Source organism: Arachis duranensis, chromosome 6 (genome assembly GCF_000817695.3).
Source record: "Arachis duranensis cultivar V14167 chromosome 6, aradu.V14167.gnm2.J7QH, whole genome shotgun sequence".
NCBI classification, from domain to species: Eukaryota; Viridiplantae; Streptophyta; class Magnoliopsida; order Fabales; family Fabaceae; genus Arachis; species Arachis duranensis.
In genome coordinates, this window is record NC_029777.3 from 93,806,780 (window position 1) to 93,819,934 (window position 13,155).

At 30.7% G+C, this 13,155-nt stretch overlaps 1 protein-coding gene across 1 annotated transcript; it reads left to right on the forward strand.

The window, feature by feature from the left end:
* Positions 1-1,358: 1,358 nt before the first annotated feature.
* Positions 1,359-12,882, forward strand: LOC107494699 (uncharacterized). The gene is made up of 11 exons (XM_052263100.1): positions 1,359-1,524; positions 7,835-7,889; positions 7,968-8,181; positions 9,752-9,864; positions 9,983-10,054; positions 10,162-10,221; positions 10,313-10,404; positions 11,315-11,346; positions 11,545-11,704; positions 11,827-12,131; positions 12,514-12,882. Exons 1-9 carry the CDS (start codon positions 1,359-1,361, stop codon positions 11,638-11,640), a joined length of 900 nt encoding a protein of 299 aa, XP_052119060.1. The 3' UTR covers positions 11,641-11,704; positions 11,827-12,131; positions 12,514-12,882.
* Positions 12,883-13,155: the final 273 nt, after the last annotated feature.

Sequence of the window (13,155 nt, forward strand, 5' to 3'; positions counted from 1 at the left end):
TGATGGTGATGATGGTTCACGGACATGAATCTTTTTAGTAGATCTCTTGAAAAATCGCTCATGCGAGTTCTGCTGCTCTCTCTTTCCTCAACAACTTGTGCCATTGAAGAATTTGGGATTGAAACAACAAAAAAGAAGAAAGAAGGTTACCTTTTTCAGAGAAGTAAGAATACCCAGATGGCTCAAAATTCACAAGGACTTGGAAATTGAACTTTGTTTTTGGTAGATAACTGAAGATTGGTGAACCAGAAGAGAAACAAGGTCGAATCAAATGGATTTCGTACCCATGCAGTGAGTGAAAACGATTTGATTCGATAATGCAACATTTTCACTAATGCAACGGTGGAATAATGCAATGGTGGAATGCACGATTTGATTGTTTTTAGAGTTCTCAAAATAAATGGTGGATCACGGGTCAGTTAAATTGCAAAACAAACTAAGCTATTATATATTATTAATTTTATAAAAAAATACGAAATTTAACCACAAAAAAAATTGTGTCTAAATTTTAAAATAATTGTAGCGATGATATTTTTCCCACGAATAAACATCTGTGGTTAAAGAGGACAACGTGTTCTTAATTAGTTATAATTTTTTTCAATTAGCCACAGTTTTAACATTTGTAAGTAAAAAATTTTACACATTTAAACACGTTTTGTTCCGTGATAAAATAAAACGATGCACAACAAAATTTTTTATTTTATCACGTTTTACCCATGGCAAAAATGGGACCAACCAGATTTTTTAGGCACAAGTTTTTCGTAGTCAATATTGATGGGTTATTTAATAACCTTTTTTTCGTGGCAAAATAAAAATATATAAAAATAAGGTTCAACTTTTGCTACGCTTTTATGACTAACATAGGCAGGTCAGATTTTTTTCACGTTTTTTTAGGACTAATATTAATGGATTATTTAACAACACATCATTTCGTGGCTAATTGGACATTTTTTGGTTTTTTTTTTGTAAGAAAAGTAATTTTTAGATATTAATTGCTAATTTAATATTTTGCTAATTTTCTTTGTATGAATAGAAAGAAAACAATTTGAAAAGAATATAATGCCATGGAGACAAAAAAAAAAGACTAGAACTTACCTTATTTAACATTCATTAATTATTACGGAACTTGCCTTATTTAACATTCATTAATGCTTGTAATAATTAATAAATGTTAAATAAAACAAGTTCTAATCGTTTTTGACTAATTTTTTTTACAGTCATGCTACACATCCATATAATTTTTCATCCAAATCCATCCAAGCTGGCCCAATACCAAAAAAACTCAATCTCATTAAATGAAATGTGACTCCACGCGCCCAAACACACGAAACGTTAACATATTTATTCACACCTTAAATATGAAACAACGTTCCTTCTTCAACATTGAAACCGCTACTGGAAAAGTTCGAATCTCTCAAACTTCACTCGTGTTCTCTGCGGAAACAGTTACTGGAAAAGAATCGCAAGAAGATTTTGAAAGGAAGAAGAAAACACGAACGAAAACAAGAACAAAGACTGCGAAAGGTATGATAAAAACTATTGTTCATTTAAAATCTTACAATCTCGTATTTCTCTTAGTTGAATTTTAGGTTTACTAAATTGAGTTACTTCATTTAGTAGATTGACTTAATCTGATTCCATTCTTTTGGCGTAACTAGGGCATAGGAATGGAAATGTGTTCTTATTTTCTTTCTGTTCAGTGGAGTTGCTTATTTTCATTCATTTGATTGTTAGTGTGTTTAGTTGAGTTCTTTTTCATGCAGAAATGATTTACTTGATGATTGAATATTTATCACATTTTATTCAGTACATGATTGGTGTTCAGTTCACTGGTGTTTGTCATTTGATTCACCTGATTGTTAGCGCATTCAGTTGAGTTTTTTTGCATGCAAAAATAATTTACTTGATGATTGAATGTTCATCACGTTATATTCAGCACATGATTAGTGTTCGGTTCATAGGTGTTTGTCATTTGATTCACATGATTGTTAGTGCGTTCAGTTGAGTTCTTTTGCATGCAAAAATATTTTTCTTGTTGATTGAATGTTTATCAAGTTTTATTTAGAACATCAATGAAATTTAGTTCAGTGAAGTTGGTTATTTTAATTCATTTGATTATTAGTGTGTTTAGTTGAGTCCTTTTGCATGCAGAAATTATTTACTTGATGATTGAATATTTATCACGTTTTATTCAGCACATGAATGGTGTTCGATTCATTGGTATTTATCATTTAATTCACCTGATTGTTATGTATTCAGTTGAGTTCTTTTGCATGCAAAAAAGTTTTTTTTTGATGATTGAATGTTTATCACGTTTTATTTAGCACATGAATGGTGTTCAATTTAGTTGAGTTGGCCATTTTGATTCACTTGATTAAAATATGTATGATTGTGCTTTTTAGTGTATTGAGTGAAGTATTAACAAATTTTGTTGGCTTCAGGCTCGAATATGGCCCAAATATTCTATTGCATAAACTGAACAAAATCAGAGACCTAGTGATTCGGGCATCTGAAGAAATAAGACTCCCAAAGCCATCTGTTGTCCTCTCCAGCCCTTATTGTAAATTCACATTCGGGGATATAGATAGTAAATAGGATATATTTTGTTTGACTGTTGTAATTAACACTATTTTGTTTGACTTGTTTAAAAAATCAAATAATGTATATATGTGAATATTAATGTAAATGTTATTAGAAATTTAATGTTAATGTATATATTTGATTCAATATGGATTAGTCCTTGACAGTGAATGAAATCAAGGTATTTATCAAACATTAAGGGCCCAAAATAACAAATGAACCGAAATTAATATACAGGGTGAACAAAAAAAGTGCATATATCAAAAATAGCAGAGAGATAATTTTAAAAAAATGTTGCTATCAGTATTCAATTTCAGAAAACTCCTGAACTCTTTGGAATAATTTTTGTAGAACTTTCCGCCTTCTTCTAGTGTCTTGAAAATCATCCCGACCTTTGGGACAAATTGTTCATCCACAACACACCTGATCTGCAAAATGAACCGAACATGTTATTATTGTGAAACAATTGTATAGTACTAAATGAATGGAATATTATCCATTATATAAATTCAAATTCAAACAGTTTTCTGCATAATGAACCGAACACATCATTATGGTGAAACAATTGTATAGTACCAAATGAATGGATCATTATCCATTATATAAAATCAAATTCAAACAGCTTTCTATAATGAACTGAACATGTTATTAAGGTGAAACAATTGTATAGTACTAAATGAACGGAATATTATCCATTATATAAAATCAAATTCAAATAGCTTTCTACAGAATGAACCGAACACGTTATTATGATGAAACAATTGTATAGTACTAAATGAACAAAAAATTATCCATTATATAAATTCAAAACACCTGTGTCTACAATTGAGAGATTATCAATTCAATTCAATTCAATTCAATTTAACAATTGCATTCCATTCAATTCGATTAAAAAAATTAAACCTCGTCCACTTTATTCGTTTCAAAAGAATAATCCAAAACGCTCTCATTCAACTGATTTTAAGTTGAATCATTCATTGTTTTGATAGAATATTGGAATCTGAAAATGAAGAAGATAAATCTACAAAATCGAAGAAGAGAAAGAAGAAGAATAGGAAGAAGAAGGACGAGCAGCAGAGAAGAACAACGAGCTGAAGAGAAGAAAAAAGAAGAACGACGAGCAACAGAGATTATAGATCCGAAAATTACAATGCAAATCGGTAATGTTGAAGAAGAAGAAGAAGAAGAAGAATGTTTACGTTGAAGAAGATTTTTACGTAAATCTGTTACGTTGATAGGAGGGAGAGGGGGTGCGCGTATATTTCACGTAACTTTGGGAGAGAAGGGAGGCACGTTAAAGAAAAAGTGCTTGGATGACTTGAATAGGTTTTTTATATGTATTTGAAGCATTACTTTTTTTATTATTGCTAAATATTTTCAAAAAAAATATTAAATAAGTAGTGAAAAATTTGTGGCTAAAAAATATGTCCGTCCCATTTTTGTCATGGATAAAGTGTGACAAAAGCAAAAATTTTGTTGTGCATCATTTCATTATGTCACGAAACAAAGTGCGTCCAAATCTGTAAAATTTGTGGCTAACAAAAGGTTTCCACAAGTGTTAAAATAGTGGCTAATTGAGCAAAAAACGTGGCTAATTAAAAACGCGTCACCCTTTTTAGCCATGTATACTCATTCGTTACAAAAGTATCATCGTCACAGTTATTTTAGAGTTTAGCCATAGTTTTTCCATGACTAAATCTCTTGTTTCTTGTGGTGTAATTTTAGTATTTTCATAATGAGTTTTGTTACCAAACCTTTAGGGACACTTGTTAAGATGTTTAATTAAAAAAAAAGGAAAACCAAAAATTGTTGAAAAGCAAAAAATTCGAAGTTTTCACTACTCTATGTCAATTTTAGATGAGAATGGCATGGGGTGTTGGGTAATTATGATTAAGAAGATGACAAAATTTTAATTGTATTTTGGTTTCAAGACATTATTAGATCGCTTTTTTTAGAGAGATATTTGTCTCCATATTTAGTTGCTATAGGATTAATGACAATACTCTCTCAGGATACAATGAAATTTATGAATTTCTTAATTAACAATAATAAAAAATTCTTAATTCTCTTGAACAAAAAAATCTCTCAATAATTAAAATACACACTTAATTAGTGTATTTTAAATAGTGGACAAAGGTATATTTATATACATTGTAGACAGTAATTATAATTTTTCACATACATAAATTGTTGTGACTCTTCTATTGTCAATAGGTATAATATTTCAAACATAAAAGTTTTAATTCACCCTCTTATTTATTGTACGTAGCACTAAATCATATACCTTAGTACTCCAATTGTTAAATAACTTGTTATTACCCATTAAACCTTGAAACTAGTGGTCTACTAGAATAAGGTTGGGTTTTCATCATTTAACAATAATAGATTTTAATTATATTTTAGCAGCAGTTTCTTTGATTTTATCCCTTGACAAACCTTTAGTCAAAGAGTTTGCTAAATTTTCTTTGATCTTACATAAATAATGGTAATTATACCATCATCTATTAGTTGCCTCACAAACTCATGTCTCAAACTTATATGTCTAGACTTTTCAATATAAACCTTATTATATAGTCGAGACATAGTTAATTCACTATCACAGAAGATTGAAATGACTGTCGTCTGTTGTAGCCACAGCTTTATATCATATAACAAATTTCTTAACCATTTTGCTTCTTTACCTGTGGGTGATAAAGCTACAAACTCAGCCTCCATAGTAAAATGTGTAATACATGTTTGTTTCTTTAAGACCCAATTTATTACTCCACCACCTAGGGTGAAAATTCATCATGAAGTGAATTTGTTATTACTAAGATTTGTAATCTAATTTAGGTCGAAATAACTTTCTAAAACTGCTGGATAATCACTATCATATAATTCCAAGTTTATGGTTTTCTTGAGATAACCAAAAACTGTTGTAATAGCTTTTCCAATGTTGATTGCTAGGTTTTTCTGTAAACCTTGATAATTTGTACATAGCAAATGCTATATGAGGTCCGGTACAATACATTGTATACATTAAATTTTTTATAGCACTAGCATATTCTAATTGTGCTATAGGTCTATTTATGTTTTCTTCTAATTTAAAATTAAGATCATATGGTGTATTGGATTCTTTAATTGTGAGATGATTAAACTTTTTCAATACATGTTTGATATAATGAGATAGACTTAAAGTAAAGCCAACTTCATTCTTATGCACCTTTATGTCTAATATTGTATCAACTTCATTCAAATCCTTCATCTTGAATTTAGAAGTTATACTCCTTCATTACACGAATTCCTTCTAAATTTTTTTGATGATTAACATATCATCAGCATATAGACAAATAATTACTCTATAATCTTTAGTAAATTTTGAGTAAATACATTTATCCGTACTATTACGTGAGAATCCATTTAATAACACCATTGAATCAAACTTCTCATGCCATTATTTAGACGATTGTTTTACGCCATACAAAGACTTAATTAATTTACAAACTTTTTTTTTTATTTTCGGGTAGCACATAGCCTTCCATTGCTCTATATAAATTTCTTCATTAAGATATCCATTTAGAAAAGTTGTTTTAACATCCATTTGATGTATATGAAGTTTGTGAATGGATGCTAATGCTATAAGAGTCCTAATAGAAGTCATCCTTGTCACAAGTGCGTAGGTATCAAAATAGTCTAAACTTTCTTGTTGTCTACACCCCTTGGCTACTAACCTTGCTATATGGGTTTGTAATAAATCATCAGTGTTATACTCTTTTCTAAAAATACCCACTTACATCCTATAGGTTTTGATCTTGAGACCCAAGTATTATTTGATAATATTAAGTCCATTTTATTATTTGTTGCTTCTTTCCAAAAAGTAGAATCCCTTGAAGTCATAGCCTCTTTGAATGCTTGAGGATCACCTTCTATGTTCATTACAATAGGAATCTTGTTTGTCACAAAAATTTTAGTTCCTTCTACCAAAAAGGTGATAGTTTGAGAAGAAATAAAATATGGACCAAAGTTTTTTTCTTTTCTCACTCGCAAACTCTTCCTTGGTTCAATCAATCCTTTGTCGCTTAGACGTTTATTATTTGATTATTTATTTCTTGTGAAATATTAGTATCATTTTAGGATATTCTGAACTAGAAGTTGACTCATTCAAAAATTTATTTCAATAAATTCTACATCTCTTGATTTAACAACTACATCATACACTAAGGCTAATATTCTATATGCTTTAAAATTTTGAGCATATCCTATGAAAGTTCCTTTTATGACTCTTTGGCCCTAATTTGGTTCTCTTTTGATCAAGAACTCGATAAAAGGCTAAACACCCTCATACTTTCAGATAATTCAAATTAGGTTTTCTTTCTTTTCAAATTTCATAAGGATATGACATAATGTCAATAATGCTTCACCCCACAAATTGTAAGATAATTTTACATTTACTAACATTGAATTAACCATATCCACTAAGGTACGATTTTTTCTTTCTACCAAACCATTTTGTTGCGGAAGATTCATGCACAATACTATGTAATTCGCAAAAGTTATCAAATTCATTAGAAAAATATTCTCCACCTCGATCACTACGAAGAACTTTTATTTTCTTATTATACATACTTTCTACTTCCATTTTATATTTCTTAAACATTTCAAAAGCTTCATCTTTATTTCTAAGCAAATATATATATAAATAAATCTAGAACAATCATTAATAAAAGTTATAAAATATATTTTTTCTCCTCTAATAATATTGCTATTTAATTCACAAATATCACTATGAATCAATTCTAATAAATGTGTATTTTTTTTAAATTTAGAAAAATATTTTTTAGTAATTTTGAATTATATGCAAATGTCACATTTTTTATTAAAATCCTTGTTACTAAAATCTATATATAAGAAATATTCACTTTATTAATACTAAGTCTTCAGTACAATATCCTTTTTCTATGAATACATCATTCTTGAGTAAGATCACTTTATCGAATTCCATTACAATTTATATCCTTTCTCACTACTAGAAAATTAGTTATTACAAACGGATATTTCCGACGGATTTTATCCCACGGAAATACAGACAGAATTTCAGAGAGATTTTTTTGTTGGAAAACAAAAAAAATGAATTAGCATAAATTACAGACGGAAAATAAAATCCGTCGATAATTCTGTCGGTAAAATTAATTTATTTTCGTAGGAAATAGTTACAGACGGAAAATTCCTCTGTAATTAAATAGACAAAATGCTACATTTTATTAAATTATTACAGACGGAAAATCTGTCTGTAATTTAAACTTTTCCGTCGAAAATATTAGAATAAGGAGGTAGGTTCCCGAAACTTCCAATGGTTCATTTCACTTTTTCACGTTTTCCTTACTCCCTGCCTTCTCTCTCCGTTGAAGATGTGACGTCCTCCGCTATCACCGCCGTCGCGGCTCACGTCACACGAGCTCCCTCCGTCGCCCTCATCGCGTTTGCTCCCTTCGTTGCCATCGTCGTACGACCTCTCTCCGCCGTGCTCTTGTCTTACGAGCTCCTTCCGCGCCGCTCTCGTCGCTGCTTCTTCTCTCCTCGCCGGAGGTTTGTCATCATCTCTTCTCATCGCCGTTAGTTCAGGTAGGCATCCGCCTCCTTCTCGTCCATATCCCTAACCCCTTCCATTGTGATTCTATTCTGATTTCATTATCCCTAGCCCTAGCCCTGTCCCTTCCCTGTTGCTGCTGCTAATTTCATAGAAAAAATAAAAATAATACTAATTAACTTCATTCATTTTTTAATTTGTTGAGATATTGAGATCTGTTCTTAATTAACTTAAAATTACTGTTAAGTTTCTACAAATCTGTTGAGATATTGAGATATTGAGATCTGCAATAGTTGGTGCTGTCCGCTCTAGCTACTTACATGCGTTGTTTGATGTCTTTGCAGAAGTAAACCTTCTGCAGAAAGTTTCGGCTATTGTTCATGGAAACTTGAAGCTCTCCGAGAGGTAATTCTTGATAAGGAACCATGCTTTTTAACCCTCCTTTCTTATTTGATTCTACACTTAAATGTCAAAGGAACAGAAATTGAACAAGTCCTTTCAGGAGGAGCTTAAAATATTAAAGTTGGATAGAGACAAAGTGAGTTTATATTATATATATTTTGTCATTGTAACTGAAGCATTCTTTTGCTCACCGTGAGATAAAATGAATCATTCTGTTTGTAGTTATACTATGGGGAGGTCATAATTTAAAATTAGATAGAGCTATTAATTGAGATAAAACAACTATACATGGCATTTCACTGTGCTGTACAGTTGGAGATTTCTTCTGTATTTGATACTTTTATCATTGTTTTATTGCTGAGTGCTGACAATGATTTAGCTCACTATAAAGTTGTAAAATAATCTCTTAGAAGTTCATCATAAATTGTTCTTTCTTACACTCTAAAGTCTTATATTGCAATAGGACTACTGACAAGGATCACACTGATTTACTTGCAATCTTCTCTAATGCCATGGGTGTTTATTAGTTTTTTGTTAGCTAAACTCATCATATTATTGCATGGAAGACATCTATGGATTATTCTTTTCCTGGTCAGGTGATAATGGCATGGCAGGTTAAATTCAGGCTTTGAAAGTAAAAAATTGTGCTGGAATTATGGGTTATGAAACAAGGATCTCATCTTTTGATAGGTTGTTGGTATTCAAGGGCATAATCCTAGTGGGCATTGCTTAGTTGCATCTAAATTGGTAGATTCTATACTACCTACCTCTGTTGCTGATGATAAGGATTTGAATCCAGCAAAGAAGCTTGCTATTGATAAAAGTCAACCAATTGATATTACTTCTAAAAAGACAGAGTTGTCCATGGTATTTACTCTACTCGTTTCTTAGTCATTGGCTCTGTTATAAAATTATATTATGCACTAGGTTCCATTTTTGGTATTTTGGTAAAATTTTATAGATTTTTACTATCATTTCTTTTTTAACAATGACAAATTACTAACATTTTAATTAGCCAAGCCAAAGTATGGTTATAAGGCAGTCATGTGAAGCAAAACCTTGTAGCTATTTATTTACTTGCATTTTGACGCATATTATAGATTTTAAAAGATCTCATGTTCTTTTTAAAAATAATTTTGTGATAATATGAAGAATATTTATGTCAATAATTTGTATTATACACATGCTCTTGGTGCGTAACAGATTATTGCAGCAGGCCCTTTTACAACAACAGACAATTTATTTTTTGAGCCCCTTGTAGAATTTAGTGGCGAGATACCGAATTCTTTGGGAGGCCTCAAGAACCTGAATTATTTGTAAGTTACTTATGTTACAGATTCTAACTGTTCAAAGTATTGTGTTTGATACTTATTTCTATTCGGACTTATGAAATTTGGTTTCTTACTCCATTTAATGTGTTCTTGTTGGTGCTAGGCGGTTGAATAATAACAGCCTTACAGGACCGTGTCCTCAATCTTTAAGCAACATAGAAGGTTTAACACTTGTGTAGGTCTTTGTTACCTTGGCATTAATGTTATCTTTTCCTTATAAAACTAATGATTTCTAGGTATAAAATTGAATACTAACTGTAATGAATTGAAAAATATATGTAGAGACCTCTCCTACAATAATCTGAGTGGTTCCTTGCCAAGAATACCAGCAAGAACATTAAAGTAAGATCATCTAACGTTTCTAGTTAAATGTTGACTTTAGCTCTTTTATTGATGCATGAATAGATAAATGATATTAGCTTATACCTTTCAGTTTAGTGCTTCAAACAAATCAAGAGCTTGATCATGATGAAAAGCTAAGTTTCCGACATCAGATGGGTCCACCTGTGGCCAATTCTCCACCTGGTAGGTTTCTAAGCTATTGAATATCCTTAATGATGTTGGTATCTCTGGCTACCACCGCTTTAATTTACACTATTGATTGTTATTATTATTACTTTTATTATTTAAGCTTTTTGTACTTATTATTTTTTACTCCTCTGTTGCTCTGTTTCGGACTCACTCATCACTATCATTGTTGATTACTAGTGTCTGTGTGTGCTTAATTAATAGATAGGATGATAGTCGTCTATAGAGATTAGAGGATCATTGGTGCAAACTGAAAAGTGATAGATGGCGAGGTCATTTAAAAAGTGCATGATGCTTTGTTGTACAGGCAAGATTTTCTCGGTATGCTACTTAATTATTATTACTCTTGAAGTCTTGAACACGTTCTATTTTTCAGCTTCCAAAATCATACTATCATATCATATATTAGCTTCTGCATAATATATACTAATTGATTGAAACAATGATCCTTCTTGTGTGCTTAATAATCCTCTTGTAGTACAATACAACTAACTAGGGTAGGTTTCAACTAGTTTGCCTCTATATGTATATATTCCTAATTTACAATACTAATTGAACCACTAAATTAAACCCACTATTGATATAATAAAGTTCAATTATTATTAAACTAAGTATGTAATTATTTATGTTAGTCAGTCCCAACATTAAACTAAGTATGCAAACCCAGCATTCTACGTGTGCATGCAATTTAAATTATTTTGTATTATTCAATATATAGTAGGATTTTCTTTCAATTTATCATTTTATTAATATTCACATGGAAAGGTTAGCTAATTGTTGTAATCAAGTTTTTGATTTCTCAAAATATCCTCAAGAAAAATGCAATTCTGTTACGCATACTTATTATATGGTATATACTTCTGATTTTATGTTTACATTAATGCTTATTTTTGTTCAAGTGGCATAGGGAGTCAAGAGACTACAAGTGTGGATCTGAAGGTGAATCAATTTATATTTGTATGAAGAATTTATTTTCTGTGTCCAAAGTTTTGGATAAATCTTCCTTTCTCTTCCCATCTCCCCCCTCCCTCTTTTCTCTTTCTTCAAATTAAGCTGGATCTCTCAGTTTTTTGAATTGGCCAAGCCACTAACCCACATTATGTAGTCAAATAAGATAAACTTGTTTGTGATATATAGGACCGCAAAAGGCATTTACACTTTCCATTTACCCACTTTAGTTCTGTTGATGGTGTAGAGCTTTATCAACATTGTACCCTGATCCTGAAAATCTGAAGCAACACTCTCCCCAAAAAGGCAAAAACGTGTTATCCTACAGCATTGACCGTTTTATGCGCTGGTGGGTTGGCAATTTTAGCATGTTCTAATCCTCTCTTTTTGATTATTTCAGTTTCTTTTAGCTACTGATAGCACATATTGTTGAAACTCTAATTTTCCCTTCTTTTCTCTCTTGCTTTCCAGCATTTCTTTTGCAGATACCATCAATTGCTTCAATTCCGGTTCCTAGTTCCAATTGCTATACTTTCGATAATTCTAGTCGTATTGTTGATTTTGTATCCTTCACTTCTCACAATCAAGAACATTTGTTCTTTGATTGGGCTTTGCATTTTATTTGATTGAACTCAAGGTTTGGTTTTATTGGTGTTTCGCTGACAACTTGCCAGATCTAACTTGTCAACTTTTTCTATTTCTTTCAGCCTATGATGCCACCTTATGCAGCACTTTATTCACCTGGAGGGGTTTATACTCATCCTGCCATTCCTATTGTAAGTCTAGCTACTTTCATGCAATTTATTTCATGGTTTATGAAAAATTGGAGCTTATCTTGTTCATTGCCCATGAATGTTTGGCTTCTATTGTAATGATATCAATCAATAGTTCACAATAGGATAAGAGAAACTAATATACTGAAATGTCAAATGTGTTTCCTTTGATCCTGTTTGTGTACCTAGATAATTCAAATATTTATATTTATTTATTTTATTATCATAAAAGCTTTTCAATCATTGGTTAAGCTTCATTTTTTCATTGCTAATTGCTATTTGCTCAGCCAGCTAATCTTGATATGGTTTGTTATTTTGCATATTATTAATTTAAAGATATCAATTTTCATTTTGTTGATCACTTATCTGAGTTTATTAATGATAGGGTCTATGTTCTTACTCTGGGCATTTTTATTGAGGAACAAAAAGACAAAGTTTTCTTGTGAGAAAAGTAGTGATGAAGAAGAAGAAACAGCAGCAGAAAGAGCAAGTGAAGTGAATTTTGCTGATGAGATAAGTGGAATTAACACAGGACCTCCTTCACCAACTTCATCTATTAATTATTAGAAGCAAAAATTGTTCAAATAAGTTAGAAAATTGAATAGGAGTTGCTTGCAATATAGGTCTTTTAATTTACTAGTATGAGAAAAATCATTTAGAGCCCTTTGGATACTCATTAACAACTTTTAATTTACTCAATAGACTTTGTTGATGTATGTTTGTTGATGTATCAATACACTTTGTTTATATTTTGAATTATATTGACTTGCTTGTTTATAATAATTTTCTTTTAATTTGATAATACGGTAAATTTGTTTATTTTTTGAAATATTATAAATATTTGAATACAAATCAGATAAAAATTTGTATTAAATTTATATTTATTTTGTATGAAAATAAGTTTATTTTGTAATTAGAAAAATAAAAAAATCTATTTTACCTTACAGACGGATTTTCTGTCTGTAATCAGAGTGTAAGATGATTTTCTGAAGTTCAAATTACAGACGGAAAATCTGTCGGAAAATCC

What these genes read in the sequence shown, in the direction of transcription:
- LOC107494699 (XM_052263100.1), top strand. Translation starts at nt 1,359, where the DNA reads ATGAAACAACGTTCCTTCTTCAACATTGAAACCGCTACTGGAAAAGTT. An exon ending in ATAGAAGGTTTAACACTTGT is followed by an intron (nt 10,055 to 10,161) that starts GTAGGTCTTTGT and finishes AAATATATGTAG; the next exon opens with AGACCTCTCCTACAATAATC. An exon ending in ATACCAGCAAGAACATTAAA is followed by an intron (nt 10,222 to 10,312) that starts GTAAGATCATCT and finishes TATACCTTTCAG; the next exon opens with TTTAGTGCTTCAAACAAATC.